Source organism: Plodia interpunctella, chromosome 21 (genome assembly GCF_027563975.2).
Source record: "Plodia interpunctella isolate USDA-ARS_2022_Savannah chromosome 21, ilPloInte3.2, whole genome shotgun sequence".
Lineage (NCBI taxonomy): Eukaryota > Metazoa > Arthropoda > Insecta > Lepidoptera > Pyralidae > Plodia > Plodia interpunctella.
The window spans coordinates 2,478,319-2,503,987 of record NC_071314.1 but is presented as its reverse complement, the minus strand read 5'-3'; the positions used below and the strand labels follow the sequence as shown (position 1 = coordinate 2,503,987).

Here is a 25,669-nt window from a genome sequence, read left to right as displayed (position 1 = left end):
GAGCGAAACTCTAAGACGTAGCTGGTATTATAATAAATATTAGTCCGTAGTACAAATGCTTGGTGCATTGTGCCACGGGGCTCCGCTCCCGTGGGAATTTCTGGATAACAACTTTGCTTTTAAAATATATGTATTGTGTCTCGTGTTGTTATAAGTATCTTGACATTTCCTTCTTCTATTTTCAATATGTTTAATAATATATCTTTATTCTTTATTCGGGTTAGAAGAGGTCGTTGCTATTTATCTTATTCCAGCTAATCCTGTCAAATGAAAAGCAAAAAAACTACCCAATTAATATAACGGTAGGTGGTCTTTTAGCAACATAACATGTTATGAAGAATGTAAATTTCATTAATTCCCTATTTTTCCATAAATGGATACCCGAACCATTTGACTAGCTAGCCATTTGATTACCACTGATTTGGCTAGCACCTATTTCAACAGCACCAAATGATTAATTGCTATAAGCACCTGATAAAGTCTGTTTCAAAGGATCAAATTATAAAAAAATAATTAAGTAGGTAGATTAGTAAGTTTCGTTTTACCACTTTTTCTATTGTCATCGACTAAGTAATTCAGTTCATTGGGAATTAGACACTTTCCACGAATCTAATTCATATATTGTAGGAGCGTCGACACAGAAGTACCTAAGTAGGTATTTGTTTATACACATTACGTGGTCGTGACTTCGTTTCCCGTTCGAGGCCTGATTATCTATCGTGTTTATTTAAAAGTTAATAAAAGCATAATGTATCATACACACCAGTATAAACTAGTAGACATTATTAAAGTGCTTACTAAAACGCATGTTGTGATGTTTGCACAATGTTTAAAATTAGGAATTAGAATAAACATCAAAAATGGCATATATTTATTACTCCGCAGTTATTAGTAATCATTCATATATATTTAATCATCATAGATATTATTATTCGTAATCATTCGTGAAAACAAGGTGCTATTAAAATCGGTGCTAATCTAGTCAGTACCCGAAATTGGCTTTGAGTCTCCTGCTAGCTGATTTATTTAGTCAGCTATTATCTTAGATTTATTGATAAACACTCAGTGTTGTTTGAATAGGTATATAAAATCAAGTTGAAGCTCTCAAGACCAGCTTTTCAAGTTTGAAGCTTCTTATATAATAAGCTCCTGTGCTTATAGACCATGCAGTGTGAACCTAGCGTTGACTCTGAGAAGATGGCCCTAGCGACCTTGACTGTGTGCCTTTTGGCCGCTATTCATGTAAGTAAATTATTTATTTTTTATTGTTGAAGAGAAATTTCATTACTTATGTAGCTTTGAACGAAATTAATTTTTGGCTACATATTTGTGGCAATTCAAATCAATAAAACCATTTATTCAGATATTAGACCTTCACAAGCACTTTTTCACGTCAAATTTTATAGTAATTTCTCACAAGCTACTAACTACTGGCATTTCGGAACGATCATTGTTGAGAAGAAACGCCGAAAGAAACTCATTTCAATAGTGGTCCCCATCACCCTAGAAGGGCTTACCTTAACATTGTTGTTTCTTATAACAGACAGAATTTCATCGAGTGTGTTCTTAGCTATGTTTGTCAAATGTACAGATGTTCAGCATTTTGGATACCTTCAGCTCTTATTTTGGCAGATGAGAGGCAAGCCGTTTCCACTGGCCAGTTTATAAACTCGTGGTCAGAGGTTTTAATTTTTATATATAAAAAAGATTTCATTGTTTTTTGTCAATTTTTAAATGTGCAATCTCATATTCAAACTATGTTTTGGCTACACCTAGACCACACATTCATACACACGCACGAACTCAAACGTCAAAGCTCATCACACGTACACACATAAGTACCTACGTCCTCAGAAACTTTCGCATTTATAATATTGGTAGGACTTGGGGTAATATGAAAGTTAATTAAGGTAATTATGATGTAACGTTAGAAGGTACAACCTTAATAAACAAAAAAGCTAATTCCCTTATTTTTGCCAAGTTTTACTGCGTGTTTTTCCACAAACAACAGAATGAGGAAACTGTAGCGAAGGAGGTAACAATAGTAATATTTTTGCATAAATATGATATAAATAAATGGTACCTCACATAGATGCTGTAATACACGTATTAATAATATTTAATGTGACATTTTGTTAAGTGACATTGTGTTTTGTTTGTTTGTCTTTCTTTCACGTCACAACGGCATAGGATCCAGGTTGATTAGGTGTGCAGGATACATAGTCGGACGGAGACCTGACGAGTGACGTAGCTAATGTAGACAGATTATATGTAGGTACCTACCTTTTGCTGCGTGCGGAGCCGCAGGTTAAAGCTAAGATAGGTAGCTATATAAACATTATCTTGAGACTTCAAACAATGAACATTTTAAAATTCACAGTGGAATCGCTCCTTTATTTGATTAAGTCGGTCAGTCACCTTTCTATATTTAGATAGATACCTGATTAAATGATTTCGATTTGTTTTTGATAAATATTTTAAATGGCAATAAAACTTAAAACCCACCTATTTCCAGATCCTTACATTTATTTTTCATAAGTAATAATAAATACAATTTTTGGTTTAATAATAATGTATTAACGCACTTATGTAAAACTTTTTACATATTAGGAAGATACTTGATACCTTTGCCGGCTCGGCGCCGAATACATGCCATTGCGAATGCACGAACATTGCGTAGGTAGTTCGTATGAGTGCTTGACGTATAGTTTGGCAAACTGTTCGACGACAGCGTGGAGTCGGTATTACATATTTTTTAACCAAAAGTACTGGAAGTATTGTATAATCTGTGCTACCGTGGATCTAAGCAGTGGAAGCGTGCCGTTTTTTGCTTAGAGTTTGATCGGTCAACGACCCTTTGTTGTTAAACAAGGTCTAAACCAGTTATCTCATTGGAATAATCCCAAGCTCTCATATGATTTGTTTGTAGAATTTGCACATGCAAATTAACTTTTTTTTTCAAGGCATTTTTTGCTAAACAAAACGGATTTATGTGAAAATTATGGTAATAGGTATAGATAGGTACTTCCTTCCTCTTATATTAATTTTCTTAAAATAATAAATTATTATTTTTATTTTAGTAAACATTATTATTTTACATCCAAAATTTTGCTTTTACAGATATTATAGATTGCAGATTTTGTCGTATATTTTACTTTATTTAAATAGATAGCGCACACAAGGGCGCGGGTTCAATTTCTGCTCGATTCATTTTTTCATTTCATTATTATTGTCAAATATTTTACTTTAGTTGTATATCATCAGTTTTCCTTTAAGTTGCACTTATATTAGTAAGTATTTGGGGGAAGCTACACTTCTACTATAACAACACCAGTACCACTGAAAACCCAATTATGCCCAAAATGAGTTATATATTTTCAAAATATATTATAATCTCACTAGTTCTCTTACTTACACTAATATTATTTTAAAGTTTAAGTTTTTGATATTAGATATAAGAAAAAGATCATAGGTCCAACTTTTAAAATATACCTTAGTTGTGCTGGGTATGATTCTAGTATCGTATCTAAAGTCGTGGCCGACCTGACCAACCTGACTAATATGCAATTAGATTGATCACGATTTTATACATAAGTACCTATCTATTATTAATCGAACAACGAGTACCTACTTGTAAAAAATACACTATATCTCGCAAATATCTATGAGTCAAGGTTTAGTTTGCAGTAGGTAGGTAGGTACTTAATATTTGGTGGCTCAGTGGTTAACATCGCTCGTAATCGAAACGGTACGGGTTCGAATTGTACTCGTATCACATGAGCTCGTGTAACACTCATATATTTTCATTGACCAGGGTGCTTACCATCATCTCTTAACGCGATCCACTTTACGACCTAAACTGAACTGCATCGCAAATTCGTACAATCGACTTAATTTTTAGTCTTAGTATAGTATTGATTAATTTTAGGTGCCTAAATTGAACTGAGTTGCATTGGAATCGTTCTGTAAAAGTTGATGGTAGGCCTGCAGCTCTTAGTCCGATAAAGACAGTGGCGAAGAACACACCGGTTGATTATTTGGTCCACTAGTGTGTATATGTCTACTTCATGTTGGTTTAAATCTTTACGAATAAAGAATGCATAGGGTGTATTTAACATAAAAACAATAAACAAAAGCTGAACAATACAAGGACTCACGCTAAGCACGAAGTGTATCGCGGATCTGGTGGACAGAGAAGGTCCCAACGCACTCAGAACAGCAGACAAATATCTTTTATCACAAGTACAAATTGCCCGCCCTGGAAATCGACCCAACTACCAATAGCGGAAATATTTAGGCTAACATTTAGTCTTGTGTACTAGGTATTTATTTTAATAATTTATTACAGGTTGTAGTCTCGGTGGAGGCCCCGAAGGCAGGACTTAACGACGGTAACATGATTCCAACTCTCGCTCTTGGCACGTATTCCACAAATGTAAGAATTTTTATTTTACTTCTGCAAATGTGATTTCATGTTATGAAAATCTATATCTTCGAGCTTATTTCATTCAACAAACGAACATGATGGATATCATCAGTCAAGGGGTGGGGAGGGGTTAGTAGTATTTATTATAGTGACGTCTAGTGGTAGGTATTGCCCGCGGTATCGCATGAACACCAGATAATGACAATGCTACGCTGTATTTGCGCCAATATAAAATATCCTCTCTGATAACTAAGGTTGCCGTGAAGCTGAACGCCAAATTACAATAAAAAATATAAAATTAACGTCAGGGCTACTTCTCTTGTACAGAGGAGACAACAAAGCTCATAGTACAGAGCTTTGGCTTTGACGCTTAACAGCTGATGAAGCGACCGGGAATAGTCAGAAGAGAGAGAGATGAAAAAGAAAACGAATTTTTAACTAGGTATATTTATTATTTGGAATTACTTAGAGATTTATAAAGATTTATGTGTTAATTTCTAGATACGTTCTTGAAAAATATGTGAAGTCGTACCATGGAATTAGGTACCTACTTCGTCTACTAATTCCATGTGTCGTACATACTAATGCTATTAAATTTTGACAGGAATCGGATCGAGCCAACATGCGACAGACTATAATCGACGCTATAGAAGCCGGTTACAGGCACATTGACACAGCGTCCCTTTACAAAAACGAGGAGGAGATAGGACAGGGCATCGCTGACGTCATCAAGAAGGGCCTCGTCAAGAGAGAGGACTTGTTTATCACCACTAAGGTAAATAAATAATGATGTGGTCGTCCAAATCAAAATGGACCTTATGGCATTTAGGTCTTTATATTGCCGTTGTTCGAATACAAAACAACGGCAATAACAATATATCTTAAAACCCCTAAAAATATATAATTTATAGGTACTAAAACTGCAAGCAAGCACAAAACAAAATGCAAACATGAACGATTTTTCAAATGCTAAAATCAGAGAATCTGCATTATTACTACTTAAGTACTATTCTAGTTTTACATATAATTATATCATAGGTTCTTAGTCACGACATAGTAAGACAATATAGGTAAGTATTTTATGTTACTTACGTGTTATACCTATTTACGAATAAAAATAACCCGTATGCGTTAATCATTTTCTGATAGGTCGTATGTTTAATATGTATGCCGTAGGTGTTTTGAAATTAAATTTGTAGTGTGTAGGTAGTTAATACGTAAAAAAATTGTGTATTTTGTGTCAAATTTTTCATATTTAGGTAAATCCAATAAAATTTTGATTTTTGGTGATTGTAAAAAACTGCAACACAAAAATAAAATTACTGGTTTTTTAAAGATCTAATGGTATTTATATAAAATACTTTTTTTTTTAAATTTCAGCTGTGGAATGATAAGCATGCGTTTGACCAAGTAGTGCCGGCTTTGAAGGAATCCCTGAAGAGGCTGGGCTTGGACTATGTTGACTTGTACCTCATACACACCCCCGGCGCACAGAAAGTACGTATCTATTATGTGGAATTACATTAATACACACACACATTTTTGGTAAATGGAGTGTTTCGCCATTTTCTTATATATTATCTATTAGATACAAAACCTCAACTAGAGTGTAGATATTTTAACATTGTTTGCATGAAAATATTTTGTTAAATTGGCTTTTCGAGTCAAGTAGTATTAATAAACTTTAATATTGAATTAATATTGAAAAATCTATAACCGTAGTTAATATTCTTTTACCCAAGAAGTCTATTCCTACTGCTTCAAATACATTTAATATGTAAGTATATTATATTAGGAAGTAATTTTAATTACTTTAGGTATATGTATTTTTGAAATAAATTAAAGGAAGTAGTTACACCTAGGAAGAACTTTATTGACAACCTATGTTGAACAATATTTCAGTAACAAATTAATTGGTAGCAAAATTTACGTACTAATGTTACTTATAATGTAATTGACGACATCCGTGGCCTAATGGTCATCGTGCCGGACTGCTACACTGGAAGTCCCGGGTTCGATCCTAGTCAGGTCAACATGGAAAATTATCTTTTTCAGATTGACCTGGATCTTGGATGTTTATCAATATATGTTATAGAATATAGTATCGTTGAGTTAAATAATATCCCATAACACAAGTTTCTTACTACTTATTTTGGGGTTACTCCTATGTGTTTTATTATTTATTTCATGCGAAATTATATCTGTCTGCCATACTTTTGATGAAACGCCGTGGTAATTTTGATGAAATCCATGTAACTACTTACAGGCCGACGGTACCTTCGACAATATTGACTACTTGGACACCTGGCGAGGCATGCAGGAAGCCAAGAAGCAGGGCCTAGCCAAGTCCATCGGCGTCTCCAACTTCAACAGCGCACAGATCCAGAGGATCATTGACAATTCCGAAATCGTGCCGGCTGTCAACGAAATTGAGGTAAGTGACTTATTTTTGTGTGTGGATGGATAAAATGTTAAAACAAAACGATTTTTTATTGCTTGTTGGATAGTACAGGCAAAAGCCTATTCATATTCATTGCAGCCAGCTGGAGCAGCTGCCAGTAGTCTACGAAATGGCTACATGCAGCCTTATCCAGGGAGCTAGTATCGGCGAATCCCACCTATCTTGACTAATTTGGCTTTACGATAATTTTCCAGGTCCACCCGGCGTTGACTCAGGAGCGCTTGATCTCCTTCTGCCAAGACAAAGGCATCACAGTGATGGCGTACAGTCCGTTCGGGTTCATGGTCGCCAGGGACGTCCAGGACGCGCCCCCACCGAGGATCGACGAGCCGGTCCTCGTCGACATCGGCAAGAAGTACGGCAAGAGCACCAGCCAAGTTGTTCTCAGATATTTGGTAAGAAAATGTTTCATCGAAATGTTTTTCACGAAATTTTAAGGATCATTGAACTATTTAATTATAATATTGATGTTTTCATAAAGCGAAACTATTGTATAGTACTGGGTGCCAGGGGTATAAGCGGGTATAAAGGAGGTGCCGAGGTTTCTATTTGCAAAGCCACACTAATAGGTATTATAAAGAGGAAAGATTTGTATTTTTGTTGAATAAACTCAAAAACTTATCTGGGCCAATTTTGATGAATTTGGCACAGAAATATGCGAAACCTTCAGGAGTGATCCTTATAGGCTACTTTTTATTAAGGTTTTACCCGAATGAAGCCGAGGCGAAACGCTAGTTAAACATATAAATAATAAAATGTTATTCCTATTTGTCTACAGATCGACAGAGGAACTATTCCCATTCCAAAATCGACCAACAAGAGCCGCTTGCAACAAAACATCGACGTTTTCGACTTCAAATTGACGCCAGAAGAGATTGTCACCATTAGCAAATTCAACCAGAACCGACGTGTTTTAGACAACAGTGATTGGAAAGACCATCCCTACTACCCCTTCAACATGGATTAAATTTTGGCCTAGTTTTAGGTTTTTGTCTGTGGGGCTTGTTGGTTTCTTATTCAGCTTGAACTGAAGCAGCAGAAACAAATATTCAAATTAAATTACTCTCAATAGTTAAATGAAATGTAAAAAGGGCCAAGTCATATTAGCCACAGCTAGCAGTCCACTGCTGGATCTTCCTAAGAATGAAACATAGACCGATTGCAAGCAGCTTTTGAGTAATTTTGGCCAATATATTCGATCTCATGAGCCAATATTTAGGCAAATGTCTGATTTAAATATTTTCGTCGCCAGCACCCCGCAGTATTTTGGATATATACGACGAAGTATGTATTCGTATCTTTGTAGGTACCATAGATTAAATGTTCGAATTTTGTCGATGCAATAATTTATATAATGTACCTACAAGATACAAAGGTGAATAAAAATATTATTCCTAAATAATTTGTTTTCATTTATTTTGAAACTACAATTGAAAGAATACCTAATTATTTTAAAGTCAGACAGAAAAGCTAATTCTTCTTTCTCTATCTAATTCTCTTTACTTTGTTAAAACTTGCAAAATTGAGAGCGCGGCCGCAGCGGTCGAAACGCTCTGAGAAACATGTAGCTCCAAACGCTTCTGATCTAGCTTCAAAACTATCAATTCGTATCAGTTTGTTGCCAGCGTCGTCGGGCACATTGAAATTACGCACTATTTGAACACTGTAATGTTTGTAAGAACCGACGCGTAAAAATTACAATTTCCAAACTGTCTAACGACTCTTTCTTATTTAGGCTATGGCTTTTGATAACACTTATTACATATGCGAGGGCATTCCTAGGTTAATATAATTAAAAATAAAAGAAACAAATTCATACAAACATTTTATTACATGCAAGTAGTATACAAAATTACATCTTTATCTGTTTAGCACCAAAAATCTATGTAATTAATCTTACTTTTGAAGAAGTTTGTTATGAGTAGGTAGGTATCTTATAGGTAACTCACGTAGTATACCGGAAAAACGAAAATTGCAGTGTACATTTATAACAGATAAAAAATGCATTGTGACGTCCATATATGTTAGCATATTCGACATCAAAATTATTCTTAGAACAGAATACAGAATTGTAAAATCTGGTCGTGGCAACCAAGGGCGAATCTTCAATGAGAAAAGAAAAAAATATTGGTTCAGCTGTACTATATTACTAATATTATCAAATTGTCCATTACAGAAAAAAAAATACTAGGTACCTAAGTATACAAATTAATCTAGCTAAAGAAAAACATTGTCGCTTACAAATAGGTCATGGTCAATCAAATGAAATCAAAAATGTCTTGATTTATTCACGGAATACAAAGTATTTTTTTAATTTGTATGTTTTATGATTTTTAAGTACAATAAGTCATCAGTAATAAAAACACCAGAAACTAAATTCATGTTCTTTTATAATATATAAGGCATTATTATTGTGATTTAACAGTTAAAATCCTGAAACATAAATGAACAAACAAAATTATATGTTTAAATGGGCACGGCAGTGCACTCGTCAAGTCAAGTAAATATCCTTTTCTGCAAAATAATTCACACATAGGTTCACACACTTTAAGGGCCGTCTGGCATTTCAACTACAATTAATTATAAAATTAATTACATTTAAGTTTAACTATGGATACGGCCTTAAAATAAAAAATATCACAGATACACAATACGATCAGTCGATCGCCAGTTGTCTGAATGAACCGTCTATACCGAAGAGCTCGTCATAGTTGGTCGGTTTCCCTGGTCTAAGTGTCTCATTGGCTTTGAGCGGCTCCTGGCTAATGAACCAGTCACGGTATTCCAATAATTTGGCCTTCCATTGTTCTGGAATATAAATCACAAGTGAATTAAAAATCACTGTTTTAATGAGGGGTGAGAAAATCTTTTTTAAGAAATATTATTTCAAAAATTATATTTTTGCTATCAAGGTGATATGGACAGTTTAAAAAGTTTCCTCATGGTGAAAAGCTATATTTATCGGTACAGAATCTATATTTTTTCACCAATACAGAAAAAAAATGCTATAAATATATATTTTGTAATATTACCATGAAGTTCGTCCATAGAACTGCTGGATCCGCCATATTCCACAGGTAACATGTCTTGTGGTATATACTTGTATAAATCTTTTAGTTCTTTGTGGATGAAGATCTGTAAATAAGAACAACGAATTATTTTACTGCTAAACTAAGTTTATTTGAATTTTCTTTAAAGGTAACACTAACCCTATTTCTAATCTTTTCCTTGAGGAAGGGCTTAACAAAATTGATGAATCGCTCAACAATTGGCGATGTGTTAACAATATGCACCTCTTTCAGTTTCACTGGGTAAGCTTCCTGAAAATATAAAGAAAAGTTATATTAACAAACATTTTCGCATATAAAAGAAATATTTTAATCTTCGTATCCATGTCTGAGGGCATTTAAAAATTAATATGTACTATATTTTAAAGAGCTTCAGCGAATGCGGCATCTAGCAGAAGTTTTAACGGACGATGGGCAGATAGACAAACATAACGGCTACGGAACTCAAAAAAATAGGTAAGTACCTGAACGCAAATCATGAATTTCTTGACAGTAGCCGGTGAGAGTTTCGTGAGAAGACTTGGCCCGAGCACGGCCGCGTCTAACACGTAGATATCGCCAGCTACACCTTCAATCTCTTCGTTGAGCCTTATGTCGCCGATCATAAGAGCGAGTTTCAAGGAATCTGTGATTTGTTGCGAATCCAGATTAGGATGGATGCCTGAAATCATTTAAAGACAACTAAGTAAAAAGTCTTCTTAAAATGTAAATGAAAAAGTGTCATAGGAAACTAAAATCATTGAAACTAAAATAAATAATCAATATTAAATATATTTTACACTTTATGGACTCGACCGAATGGAAATTTTTACAATTAGGTAGGTATTTAAACAGCTCATCGTTATCACTAGATCATCAACAAAAAAACTGTAAGTAAATAAGTAGATCCATTGTCCGATCCTGACATCACCGCAACTTGAATATTGGTCACCACGTGTTTAAAAAACTTATATTTGCATCACGTTGGCTATTCTCCTACTAGTCAAATCATATACTTTTCTCTAATGTTATAAACAAAATTTTATATGGACCATGGAATTAGTTTACTGAATTCATGATTTTGAGTCCAAAAACATTTTGTATATACTCGAAAAAATAGCAAATGACGTAATTAATAAAACTGTTCAATGTAACATTTAATTATCGTGTATGATTATTTAAAAATACCTTCATACGTTTTATTTTTTTACCCAGTTGAATAGCCAATTAAGTAAATTGGATAAACAACAAATGAAGCTAGCCTTTTAAAGGGCAGATTATAAAAAACACGTTCGAGTGTTTTCTTTTCCGTATAAAAATAACCCTAAGCCGTCATTGTACTGTGGGCCGCAAATCAACAGCAACAAACTACGCCGTAAAATTACGTTATTCTCAAGCCATAAACATGTTGCAAATTCATATTGTTGCACTTCTTTCAATGTATCTCCAACCTGTTTGGTAAGTGACTGGTTTATTATGACCATTAGTTAGTACTAAGGGTAAGCACAAGAGGCAGGACAGGACATTCAACTTTTACGGAATGATTCAAATGCATTACATTAACTTGATGGTACGAATGTATGATAATGTCCTAAACTAAATCGCAAAAACGGATGTTAACTGAAAGTTTGAATCATTTATGTCGAAATTAGACCTTCATAGGCTATTGAACCATAAAGCATTTTCAAACAGGTACAAACTACTGGAATTTCGGAACAACCACTGCTAAGAACAAATGCCGAAAGAAACTCAGAAGGGCTTACCATTATTTTCTTTTATACATATATATTTCTAATCGTATAACGAAGGACACGAATTACGAGGTCAAAAAGTATACAAAAAAGTCACTTGATCTGTGCTAGGATAGCTAATTGGAATGCATGTTCTGAGAGACGCCGTGTATGACTTGATCGTCAAGTTAAGTTTACTGACCTCTGCAGATAGTCACTCTCCGGCCATTAGGTGTCAGGCCGGATAAAGGAGGGCCTTGCCTGAAAAGAAGAACAAAATAATAAATATATGGCCAACACTCAATGGCCAAACATGGCCAAGCATACTAAGCACTGAGCTTGTGTCGCGGGTCCGATATACACAAATACAGAAGCCGGCACACAGAACCGCAGGCAAATATTTGTGATAACAAGTGCAAATAATTTCCAAAAAAAGAAAAGCAGACTCTAAACTCCGACATTTTAGGGTTGAGGATTGAACAGGAGAACTCAGATAGGGAAAGAGATACATTTTCTTATAACAGAAATTGTGATTTTAAATTAATAATAACAATCTGTAAAAAAACACTATTTAGATTTAAACCTGAGACCTTACGTCTAGAAGGCGGCCTTCTAACCACTACACTATTGGATACAGATGATAAAGTGAGAAAAACAATGAGCAATAAGACATCTCGGACACCAGAGGCCACTAATCTGCGCCTTGGCCTTACCTCAAGGTAAGTATCGCAACTTATGATTATGCAATGATTGAACTAAACTCTTCAGACTCTTCAAGATCGTTCGATGAGTAATTGCTAATTTTCTATGTTTCCTTTTATGATGACACAGTTATTGGCAATAAATATGGTACTTTGTTGTCTATAATTAAAAAGTAAACTACACTTTACTTGAGAGTTTATTTTTATTGTCAGAGTGTGAAGAACCCAAAACAAGATGATCATAATTATAAATATTTTCTTCGCATGCTTTTTGTTCGTAATACTTTTTATCAATATCAAAATCTATTCAGTATTTAAATTTATCCATTTCATTTAGGAATGGTTTAAGAACAAGTAGAATAAAGTTCATTCATTTAATTGACCATAGGAGGTCCAGGGTACGTGTTTCTTTTTTTTTTCTTCAATTTGTACGGTCGGCTAATTGTCAGACCAATAGCACGCATATCCTTCTTGGAAAAATCTAGTTTCATCATTTTACAAGCTTTTGTTTAACTTACCTTTTAGTGTAGGTTAAATCTGATTTACAACCGATTCTGTCAAAATTTTTAAGTCACATACGTCACGAACGGACGTATCTTCCAAAAAATTCATTTAAATACATAAAATGTCAACTTACACTTTGGCGTCAAGTACTTCAGACAGACTGGAGGAGGCGCAGTCGCGGTCGGTAAAGAATTCCGGACATGCGGCCCTCATGGTGAAGTACATGTCCAGTTTGCGCTTGCACTTCTCCAGGGAGAACGAGCTACCCCGGAGAAACGTCAGCAGCGGCCGGTCCTCTGAAACAAATAATTTATTACAACATTGATACAAAATATAAAAACAAGAAAGCCTAGTTCACTACCTTGCGAAACACCATACGAAAATCGTTCATGATATTGATCAGTTTTAGTTTAAACATTGAATTTAAATTTGAATCAATAATAATAATATCTCTCCGAATGTAAATAATCTCTAAACAGTTTGAAGTTATGTCGGTTCGAATTTATGTTGGAACTAAATACTAAAATGGTTTAGATTTTTCTTAAGAGCTAGAGAACGAATTATTTTAGAAAAAATAACGGAATCCTAATAACAATAAATTGCAAGTCTTACCTATGATATAATTTACTTAACAAAGGAAGCATCTTATAAACACAGTAATTTATCGGCTATATTGTCCGGTATTTATGAAACTGGTTATTTATCAAGGCAATAAAATTATTTCAATTGAATATGAAGGAAATGAATTTACTTATGTAATATTTTGTTCTCTCAAATCTTCTTTATCTTAGTGCGTTGCCATTGTATTCAAAGCCTTCTATGATACTAATCTTATCTTCTTAATCCTAATGACGAATTTTCTAATAATTTGAATACGGCTCATATGCAACTGAGTATACGTATAAACACATCCTGGTGAATTTTTTTTAATAGCATACAAAACTAAAAATCTAGATCAAGGAACTGTTTTAAATTGTAATTCTAAATGCTTTAAAATTGGATATTTATTCACTAGAGAACATGACTTGACATTTCAAATAGACGAAGAGTGAAAAAAAAAACAAAGTTTTTTTAGTTAGTGGTGTGTAAAAATGAGGACGAAAAAAAACAATGTTGAAGCTTTTGCGGTTAAAAGTTGCAAGGATTTTAACAAGGAAATACCCATTTACGTAATACTTTTTTTATTATCATTAAATTAGTTATTGAAGTGTGGTTTATTCCAATCGATTGATGGTAAAACGTATTCAGTCTCATTAAGTACAGGTTCAAAGAGCAATTGTTATTTTTCATTATCGTTTAATTCAGTCAGTACATCTACTATTTCATTCTCATTACTCTTAGCACCACCATTTATATTCATAGGTATCTCCTTTCCTCAAGGTAGCCTGGAAGAGATTGCACCAGCGGTAAGGCCGTCTAGTGTACATTTATCAAGTTGTCTTGTGTCAAAATTGCATCTTGTTTTTGGTGCAATAAAATGTTTACTTATACTAACGTACTTTAGTGCTACGGCGTAATAAGTAAAAGTTTAGGCGACCAGCCTAAATTTTTATTTGACGCTTCTTATAAATCTATATTTCTCAGGTCACTTTGAATAACAATTTTGAATAACAATTGAATAACAATCTTAGGAAACACTTTGTTATCCAAAGTATTTCCTAAGATTTTTTATAACAAAACAATTCATATTTTTTGGCGATTTTGGACTTACCTAAACGACCCATACTAATAATTATAAAACGGTTTTGGCAAGAAAATCTAAATCTAAAAAAGTTTGATTGATGTAATTCATGATGTAAAATAGCTAATTGTGTATAATGATATTTATTTTTTCGTATTAATATTTCTGACGATTTAAGATGAAGTCTGCTGCAATTATTAATTTATGATTCTTCTGTGAATGGCGCAAGAGTTCACCTGTCTACTCACCCCACTCATCCGGCAAATGAGGCTGCTTCCTCAGCCACTCCTTGATCTGCGCCAGGTCGTGGTCCCTAGTGGTGACGTCCTCGTTCAACTCCACTCGGATCTGCTTCGATAGCTCTCCTGTAGGCTGCTCCAGAATTTGAGTCTTCAGCTTCATTTTTATCTGAAACAGATATTGGATTGGTGAGAAGTTGTGACATAAACAAATCTTCATACTTTAACTTATTCAATTTTTTTTTCTTTATTAATTCTCTCTCATTTGAGCGTTTTCCCGGTTCCATCCTCAGCTGTTGACCGCCGGAGCCCAGGATCCGCTTTTCCATCATTTGGATCACACTCAAGAGTGCAACCAGAAACAGAACAGACGACGATTAGGAAAGTAAAAGGTTATAACAAATGTGTTGCCCCTGAAGCACGCATGATATCTCTGACAACAATAAAAGCTTTGTGTCAAAAATGTAATTTTTGGGAAAAACCTCATTTTGATATACAAAGTTATTTATAACTTTAAACGTAGAGACTAAAATGCGATTAACGCATTTACCAAATAATAATGGTACAAAAATATAACCAGATAACGATCTGACCATGCTATTGCACACATGGTTTAGTGTAGATTCATCTTGATATTTTTACTCTGTTACTAAAACGTTAACATTCAGGAAAATTTAGTCATTATGACTATTTCCCCTAAACCCCAACCCAAAGCATTTAAATTCATACCACAGTTTAAAATAGATTCCTAAGTTATAGAGATATAGAGCTCCAAAATAACCAATAATTATAAACTATCTTGTTCATCCTATCCATCCATATGTGTATACTAATAATATTATAGGTGTGAAAGTGTTTTTGTTTATTCTTTTTGAAGCATTGGATTGAGGTTATGTGCTAAAAAAAATAGTTTGAGAGTGACACAGGCTAATTTTACAGTATAATTACGATTGATTACAAATACTACCTAATCTGAATTATATACTAATATAATTTAGCTTTCTTTTTGAATAGTTTTTCTTTTCTTTATTGTAAATACCAATCGTTGGCCATAACTAGATTGTACGATTTGGGATTTGACAGAAAAAAAACATTGTGTAACTGTTTGATGTGTTCAATATAAGCATTATCATCATCATCAGCCTTTTTTTTTTTTTTGTTGTTTACCCAGGGGAATGCTTGTTACGCACTGAGTGTGGGACTCCTGGGCCGCTAGTCGGCCCAGCCTACCCACTAAACCCCTGGGGCGTTTTCACGCTGCCGTTATGGGGGACGTCACGGGGTCGCTAGGCATTCGACCGCGACGCCCCCCCGGCCGGCCTTTCGGCCCCGACCTGGGCGGGCAGCAAGCACAAGTGCTAACCACCCGCCCCTTACGCCACGCGAGCGTGGCGCGGACCATCAAGCCCGCTCCGCATACCAGTCAGAAAGCTGACGGGGGGAGCGGGCATCACCGACCGCTGGTCCTGAAGGGACCAGCGATCACAACACACATAACACACACACAAAGTCTTGGGTGCCACAGGGCACCCAAGTCTGCCTCTGTACGGGCGCAAGAGGTGATAGGCAGGTGACACCCACACATTGCACCCGATACAGAGGCAGCCACCCTTCGGCCGCAGAGGACAGGGGGATCGTCGAGAGACATACCGACTCTCCTCTTCCCCTGCGGCCCCACCGCACCGTGTTTAGCGCCACGGCCGCGCTGTGGTCGCGGAGGACAAACCCCGCGACCCCACCTCTGGTCCCCTCTAGTTTCCACATCCAAAGGCTGGTGGCGGGTCACCAGCCAATGGCAGTACTACTGAGGGGACCGTCCACCAGGCCCAGAGCACCCACCAAAGTCTCTGGGCCTTGGGTTCCTCTTTGTTCACCGGGGTGGCTGGTTGTGTCAGACCAGCCCCCCCGGTTACTAAGCCCCACCATCGCGACAAGATGGGAACCCGTCGGGGGGATCATCATCATCAGCCTACATCAACCCACTGACGGCTATATAGCCTTTCCTTTTTTCACGTCAATTTCATATTGTTATATATTGGTAAATAAATCCTTGCAAGTGCACGTCAGAGCAGATATTTTTATATAAAAGCTAACGAAAACACGTCACATCAACTCACCTGTTTACTATATACTTATTTTAGGCATATGCATCATCAAAAATTATATGATTACAACTGAAAGTCATAAGGTACTCATTCCTATAGGTACTCGTTTACATAATTTACTTTACGATTTCATAGTACCTAAGTACTCAGTTGTATTGACACACGATTGTGATTCAACAGTTGTTGGTTCCGTGTTCAAGTAAATGTACTGGACATTTGATATTATTCTCAAAGCGTATACTTATTTATTTAAAACTTTATTGCACAAAATTACATAGAAATTGCATTTTGTCAAGCATAAGACCAAATATAGATAGCTATGTGCCTTCAAAACCATCGAAGTTTTCAAATTAAGACGATCGTAACAAATGTATAAATAATGTGCACATTTAGTTTCGGTATGGTAGGTAGGTATACAAAATTAAAAGATTTTTTCAACGTACACATATTAATAAATGAAGGATCGAGACACAGCCTAGGCAACATTGGGATTTCCATTAGCAGTTGACATAAGGAAAGCGGCCGGTTGTGAAGTCCATATCTTTAGAACTTTAAGTTTATATATTACGCTGACTACGTCAGGGTTTTGCGAAGTTACAGCTACCTGAATATGCGGAAATGAGAGAGAACCTCTTTTCTTCTCACGGCCAAGGGAATAAATGCCGGTCATTTTGTTGCTAGGTCCTGCGGGACAGACAACTTGAAACCTAGACAAACATACCCAAAGTGGGACATATCTGATTACGTACCTATTCACCTCTCCCTGTCGTACTTATACCTACTAGAAGAGATGGCAGTTTACAAACAATCAATTGGGGTAAAACCGCGCTCTCACGGAAGATTACCACCAGATTTTACCTAATTAATTTAATTATCTTCTATGTGCACAATAATTATAAATATTACAGCATTAGATCTGGTCTAGTCTCTTTCTTATTTCCCTCCATTATGTACACATTTATATCCACTTAACTTCCTACTAAGCTATATAATTGGTATACCTAACTGCAATAAAAAACAACGTCTTCATATAAATGATTTAAATTATAATTATGGACTGGTCAACGTAACATCAGATGCGGTTCTGTAGAGGCGTATGCATAATTATATGTAGGTATTCTTCCTTATTTTTAATCGATTTCAAATATAATATTGATATCAGATGTTTAACGAATCCAGATTATGTGCACACATTTTTTTCTGTTGATCTCTCACCTGAGCGATTCCTGCTTTGTTCCTCGGCCGTTGAGCACGCTGGAACCTAGTGAACGCTTTCCTAGTGAACAATTTCATCCCGGATTACAACAACTCTTAGGTGTGCGCCTGTTCCTAAAGATCTTTTCAACATCTATCATTAAATATTGGAAGATTATGATAGCTCAGAAAATTTTCTTTAATCAAATTTTTAGAGCTTAGTAACTATCAAGACTTGCGTGTTCCATGTTGCACTCCGGCTGTGACGCTCCGAGTCAGTGTAAAAAAATTAACTCGACAATTATGGATTTTGGATTCGGGTCTGATTTTAGGAACGGCTGTCTACCTGATGGCAACCTAGTTTATAATTATGTTGTTACCTATCCACAGGAGATTGGGCGAGGTTCTATTCTAGGGCGCGAAACACATGCCTCATAATAAATACAGAAATAACCAATTCACGAACAACACACATTGATCTTTGTAAAGACATGAGGATATAGAATCTCAAATTTGCAACTTTTGTGTTATAATAAGTGGCTGGCGACAAAAGTTGGCAGTATTTTTTTCGAAAGAAAGGGACAAAACAAAGAATAACAATTCTTAGCCTAGAGCTGTATCTTGATTAGGCATTCAAGACACGGGCCAGCTTCAACGACATCTTGATTTAATTCTAGAGGTACGTTTCTGTCGACTTACTTAATGAATACTAAAGCTTTATTAAAACTAGTTATTCACCCCAGTTTCGCACATATAACTATGCTAAAGATGTGTGTGCATATTATAGATGCTATAACGTTAACGTTAACAAGTATGTTATAAATATAAATATGAAAATTAAGGTTACAAACGCCCTCTATATCAAGCCTTATATTATCCGTGGTTGTTATTAAAAAAAAAAAAATCATCCGTCTTTTGCTTGTCATTTCAAGGTATTTTATTTTATGTGCCACAATATCGTCGAACAGTTTGCCAAACTATGGCATATTCAGTATACATTGCTTGGTTTTCCTTGCAGTAAATAAAAGCACTCATACTAACTACGAAATGTTTACGTATTCGCGTCGGCATGTGTCTGAGTCCGGCGACAGTGTGGAGCTGGCATTAGGTTTTGGGGCCAGGACCGTGTGTATTAAGGCTTTTTATTGTTAGAATTATCCTCGTATCATGTGCGATGAAGTCTGTGAGTTTTTTGTAAACAGTAAAGTTTTACTTTCTGTGTTTGTTTGCTAGCTGTTGTTTCAACGTGTTTTCACATAAGTACGGCGTTTTTAATATTTACAAAATATATTCCAATAACAAAAGTTTAATAGGAAGATGTTTTTGGAATTATTTAAGAAGTGCGTTTCATTTTATCGAAGGTTCATAAATATTCAATTATGCCATTTACTGCACGTATATTTCCTTAAAACGATAAATAGATCTGCGTTTGCGCATTGCGATTTATCAAATTACTTATTCGTTTTGTAACAGTAGGTAGGTACCTACCTAATTATAGAAAACGCATCAAGATTTCATATCAACCGATACTATATTTACTTTTAGGGAATGTAATAGATCGGTTAACATCAGACAGGGAGAAGTGGAGGAGGCTAACCGACCCCACATAAAATGGGATAAGGGTAGATACACTTACTCAAATTCGTGTGTGTTTCCAGATGCATTCGAGGCTATGACGTCGCGAAGCCCAGAGTCAGCGTAAAAATAAACCTTAAAATTTTGAAGATTTGATTTTACAACCGCCCATCTGACTGACGTTAACCCACCTTGGGAATGATATTGTTGCCTCTCAGTTGCGAAGGCTTTGTGTTCCCTAGTGATATGGAGTGGTCCTAATCTAGGGCGGGACCACACGCCACGGATAAGGGTAGGCGGATGATGATTATTTTTATCGCTATTAATACATATTTGCAATGACCAAAACTCTCTTCGAAATTGGATGATAGGTATCGATTAGCGATTGTATTTACCGGAAATTTGTGAATTCGTATCTTATCGCACCGATATGACATGATACTGGAATAAACCTTGGAATAATCATTGGAACGAATTAGTGGGCAAGAGGGTGCGCGATATGAAAGCGATCGAACGATCCCGTTCGTTGGAATGTTACTTGTGAGCTTTGTTAACTAATCGCTAAGCAATTTCTGGCTTTTGACTGGAGCGGTGGTAGTCCAGTAGTAGTAGTTTACGCCCGACAAAGAACCGAAATATCCCAGGTTTGAATCCTATCCGTGCCACATGAGTTTGTATACCATGAATGTTTAAATATGAGGTATATTTAAACACTTGCTTCCGGTGAAGGAAAACATCGTGAGGAAGTCTACACTAAGTAGTTGATGAGTAATCAGCTAATGTGTGAAATGGAGAAGAGTCCTCAGACATGGTTGACGTCAAGCAGACAGCCTGACAACTAAAAGCATTGCCAAATCTTCAAAAGGTAATGGTTGATTTTTTACCTCGACTTTGGACTTCAGGGCGTCACAGCTCAAAAGGAAGGAAGTCGTTGTACAGGAAGACCACTGTTTCGTACAAGTCGAGAATAAATCAAAAGACATTTAACGACATCATACCAAATTTTCATCAGGTTTTTTATGTAATACCTAGAAATAAGAACGTTTTTACTGCGCATTCTTTTGTTAGTTGATTGCTGCTGTAATTTTGATTTCGTAACATTTAACTGCGCTTGCGCACCATAACCGCACGCCCGACCAATGGTACTTCTCCAAGGACAATGTCGTCAGAAATAATTTTGCACAACTACCACACAACATTAGGGCCCTAAGGTAACGAGGAATATTGAGCTATGGGATTAGAAGCATAAGGTTCAAAACTCTTGGATGATTTACGCCGTGGTAAGAATTGTTGGCAGAAGCGCTAATGTTATTGTATTGCAATAGTTGTTCCTAAGGTAGCTCTAGTGACGATAGTAATGTCCAAGTTATATCTAAGTACATCTTCTACTGGCATTTGTAACATTAAAAAGTGATTTATATATAAATGACTAGATGTTGCCTGGGGCTTTGCTTCCGTAGGAGTTTTGAGATAAAATTTAGCCTATAACAATCTTGGATAATGTACCTTTCTAATGGTGAAAGAATTTTTGAAATCGGTTCGGTAGTTTCGGAGATTGTTCGCCTCGAACATATAAACTCATAAACACTTACCTCTTTATAATAGAACTACATGTTGCCTGGGGATTCGCTCCCGTGGGAATTTTGAGATAAAATATAGCCTATAGCAATCTTGGATAATGTACCTTTGTAATGGTGAAATAATTTTTGAAATCGGTTCGGTAGTTTCGGAGATTACCCGCCTCAAACATACAAACTCACAAACGCTTACCTCCTTATAATACTCGTAATAGATAGATAGATTTAGATGAAAAAATAAACACACAAAGATCTTCTAGCTTTGTCTTTAACTTAGTTTGATGTTTCCCTTCATTTATATTCCTTTCCATTGTTATAAAAATGCAATAAAATAATTATTACAAAAATGCAATAAAATAATATAAGCATCAATTGGAAATAATGGTGTGAATTGAGGTTATAACCCAAATTGAGGTTATAACGCTATAACCAAATGTAAGTAGTTTTTATCTCGAAATTCCTAGAGCGCAGCTACATTACTCAGCTTATAATAAGCAATGTACTGTACGTCAGTCAATTGACCACAGCGTAGGCTCAACACCATGCTCTGAAGGGAATTCCCCATTTTTTCCCCGACTCAATCAATTCTAAACGTGATGAAAAGACAGCACGATTGATACAGCAGTTGTTATAAAGTAATTGACTACATGTGGGATAATACTCCGTATCCGGCTTCATTCATACAATTTGTATGAGTGAGATAGCAGAAAGCTACATATACCGGCATTTTAATCCGATTACCTATGAATTAATAAAATGCATGCGGAGTTGAACCATAGAAATATCGTTTAAAACTAATGAACTGCTAATATGAGTCTGGCTTATGATGTACCAGCAACCCGTCCCGGCTTCGCTCGGGTAAAACCATAATAAAAATTTACCTATATTACTCCAGAGGGTTTAGTCTGTCACTATGCCAAATTACATCAAAATCGTTAATTTCAAAACAAAAATACAAATCATTTCTCTTCATAACATTTGTATGGATATGAATTACAAATAATTAATTAAAACTATAATTACAATACAAAAAATTTTATAAACTTTATATTACACTAGCTTTTGCTCGCGGCTTCGCCCGCCTAAATTTCCCAAGCGAACCATTAATTTTTCCGGCATGAAAGAACCCTATGTCGTTCTCCATATGATACTTCAAATTACATTTAGAGCACGAACAGTTAACAAACAAACTTACTTTCACGTTTATAATATTAGTTAGGATAAATATCTATAAAGTAGATATTTCGTCGAGTGCGTATAATCTTTTTTTTGTGTTCTAGGAAAACATATTTTGATTGGCGAAAATACTGAGTCAATGAATGTTCTTTTTGCTCGGTTTCTTGGCCATTTGCGTCATACTCGATCCAATAAAAAATGTCTGGGTGGTATTAAAAAAAAGAAACCACTTGTATACCTATATAAAAATATTACATTGTCTGACCCTATTTCAGCCAGAGCGGTCAGTTATTGTAATAATATTTTATTATATTCAACTAAAATATGTTGTTCAAACCAAATCTGATACTTAGGGTGGGTTGCACCGCCAACTGACTTGACGTTAATTTTAACGTGCGCAGAAAAACGCAATATGCCATTTTGGGGGACGCGCAAGTCAAATGTCAACGACAAAGTTGCCTGGTACAACTCAATCGTTAGATAATAAAAAAAGTATTGCAAAGATAAATGGTATTTTTTGTTGGAATTTAATTTTTTTTATTATTTAATATAATTTTATTTGATTAAAAAGATAATTTTAAGTAAAATTTGTGTATAAGGTTATAGAAATGTTCTGTACACACCAAGACCCAGACCCAGACCCAGACCTCTGCGGTCACGTGGGCCGATTTCCTTAGTTCAACAAATCGGACAACAGTAAAGCGATATTTTTTTTAATATTTTGCTCACAGACAAATACACTATACCTACATGTCTGTAATTTTTCAACTTTACCTTTATATGACATTTTATTTTAAGTTCATGAGCAAAAAAGAAATTCATAGACGAAGTTTTTACTTTACGCTTTAAAATTTAATTTTATAGGCGGCTTACATCCAATCATAATGTGAAACTTTACGAGCATGCAAGAACTGAAAAAATATTATTTCTTTCTTTTCTTTATCTAAAATTGGAACGAAACCAAAAATCAACAGCAACTGAATAACTAAGTATTATAGTATGTTTTATATATTCGAAACCAGCAACTGAATAACTAAGTATTATATTTATCATCTGTTTTATATATTCGAAACAGTTTAATCGTAAATGGTACGTGACTTAAAATATTGCAAGATTTGTTAACAGACGTGTGCAATAAAATAAAAACAAGTGAAAAAACCATGTTCAACCTGTGTCTGTGCGGTACAGATGCAGGTTGCGCTCGTTGATGTTGCGAAATGTACTTATGTACTTACAAGATGTTGGTTAAATATTGCAACGAGCCAGACATTATTGTCTCGACTTGGCAACTCTGTTGATGCAAATTTTTGAGCAGAGATTTGATAAATTTTAACTAACTTTTGAAATGAATGAATGGATTTTTATTTATTTAAGTAACAGAGACTCTATTTGTTAGTACTGCTTATAGACTATATTTTTACAAATTAATTTCACATTAATACTAAAAGTACTTTAAAATTTAAAATCGTAGCGGTCATTCCCGCGCAAATGATCACAATGGCGGTTTAAATGTAATTTTTCAATGAATCCACTAAAACTCACCGAAAAGTGCTCAACACAATGCGATAAAAAATATTTTCTCTAGTTAAATATTTGAAATATTTTAAGCATTACTTTCAAACGGTTAATTCGTATTTTGCAATGATTTTGAGTAGGTTGATGGGCTGTTGACTGTACATATGTATAAGTCAGTTCATTTTAACCATTTAACTGTAACGATTGAATCAAATCAAATCAAATTCAGAAATAAGACAATCACAGGCATTTTTTCATATTCTAAACTAGCGGTTTACAGACTTCGCTCGAGTAAAACCGTAATTAATTATACGCTTAAACCTTCCACTTGAATCAGTTTATCAAGTAAAAAAAAACCTCATCAAAATCCGATGCGTAGTTTCAAAATTTAAGCATACATAGGGACATATACAGACAGAGTGTATATTGTAGAACATTATTAACTGGTTTGATAACAGTAGGAATATTAACTGAATGTGAATGTGTTATTTGAGTGCAGTGTCATACACAAACGAGGTAAAATTGTAAAATTCACTTTAATTGTATTCTCATGTGAGTGATTATGTGTTTTTTTTTGGGAATAAAATATCTATAAACCTAACCTACAGACAGCGGATAGCTACTTTGTTTTATACTTACTATGTAGCCAATAAAAATATTTAATTACGTACCTTCGTATACAGCTCAAATGTTTAAAGTCTTCGCTGGTGGTATGTGCACATGAACAGCGATTTTTAATTAAGTTGGGAAAGTCTATTGTTTACTAAGTCACTTTTCGCTTGGTAAAAGTTAAAGTATGTCATTCGTCCAATATTTGCAGTGTGGAATCCGGTTTGCGAGCGACAAGGAGACGAGAATAAAGAAAGTTAGTCTCGTTTAACCACAGTTTTAACTTTAACTGAGTACGAAGTATTGCTAACGAAGTGTAAAATTTACATACTAAATATTTAAAAAACTTGACAATTTCCTAAAGGATTTACTGTTAATCATGCTATTATTATTTTCCTCGGATGAAATAAAAAATATTAATATAAAAAATGGTCAATATACTTCGTCAAAAATAAACCGATTAATTTTTTTTGTATTCTTTGTTTAAAAATTTATGAGAGAAAAATGATGTTAATCTCATTTAAGATTTATTACTTCTAATTGTCAATTATACTAATTAAGATCCATAGACAAGTGATAAAATGAAACAAAAAGTTGAAAACCTTCTGACTCAAAATTAGCATAAAACTTTCATTGAAAATGTACTTACTTTATGAGTAATGTAGAAAAAGATAAACAAATTGAACACGATAACACGAGTTAAGCAGTGGCGACCACCGCACCGCGAGACTCTGTGTCAACTGAACTGAGTTGCACTGTTGAGAAATGAATTTCATTATACTTGCGAGAAAACACACGGGCATTGATTGCAGCAGGCATGTGTACACATTTCGTAGTTATTTATTCGTCAGTTATCCACTTTCGTGCTCTTACTAATATTAAAGGACACCCAATATCGTCATGTCAGTTGCCTTAAGGCGACTTGAATAAAATCTGACACTAGTTAGCAATAATATACTGAAAGAAGATTCAATATCGTGTCAGGTACAGAATAATATTTAATTAAATTAAGATTTTAATTCTTCCTATCCAATAATTATTCAGTTTCTAACTCTCTCTCATCTTCGGAGCTGTGACGCCTGATTGACGTTCTTGGAAATGCTATTGTTGCCAAGCCACCAAGGATGTG

The 25,669-nt window shown here is 35.0% G+C and overlaps 2 protein-coding genes across 2 annotated transcripts; one reads left to right on the top strand and one right to left on the bottom strand.

The window, feature by feature from the left end:
• The first annotated feature begins 996 nt into the window (after nucleotides 1–996).
• LOC128679187 (aldo-keto reductase AKR2E4-like) lies at nucleotides 997–8,289 on the top strand. The gene is made up of 7 exons (XM_053761252.2): nucleotides 997–1,242; nucleotides 4,349–4,435; nucleotides 5,031–5,201; nucleotides 5,807–5,923; nucleotides 6,693–6,860; nucleotides 7,082–7,282; nucleotides 7,666–8,289. The coding sequence occupies exons 1-7, from the start codon at nucleotides 1,165–1,167 to the stop codon at nucleotides 7,852–7,854; spliced, it is 1,011 nt and encodes a 336-aa protein (XP_053617227.1). The 5' UTR covers nucleotides 997–1,164; the 3' UTR covers nucleotides 7,855–8,289.
• A 410-nt stretch (nucleotides 8,290–8,699) lies between these two features.
• LOC128679189 (alpha-tocopherol transfer protein-like) lies at nucleotides 8,700–25,303 on the bottom strand. Its single transcript, XM_053761254.1, has 8 exons — nucleotides 25,190–25,303; nucleotides 14,799–14,958; nucleotides 13,003–13,165; nucleotides 11,867–11,925; nucleotides 10,420–10,616; nucleotides 10,097–10,207; nucleotides 9,920–10,022; nucleotides 8,700–9,695 (listed from the first exon to the last, which is right to left on the bottom strand). Exons 2-8 carry the CDS (start codon nucleotides 14,950–14,952, stop codon nucleotides 9,544–9,546), a joined length of 939 nt encoding a protein of 312 aa, XP_053617229.1. The 5' UTR covers nucleotides 14,953–14,958; nucleotides 25,190–25,303; the 3' UTR covers nucleotides 8,700–9,543.
• Nucleotides 25,304–25,669: the final 366 nt, after the last annotated feature.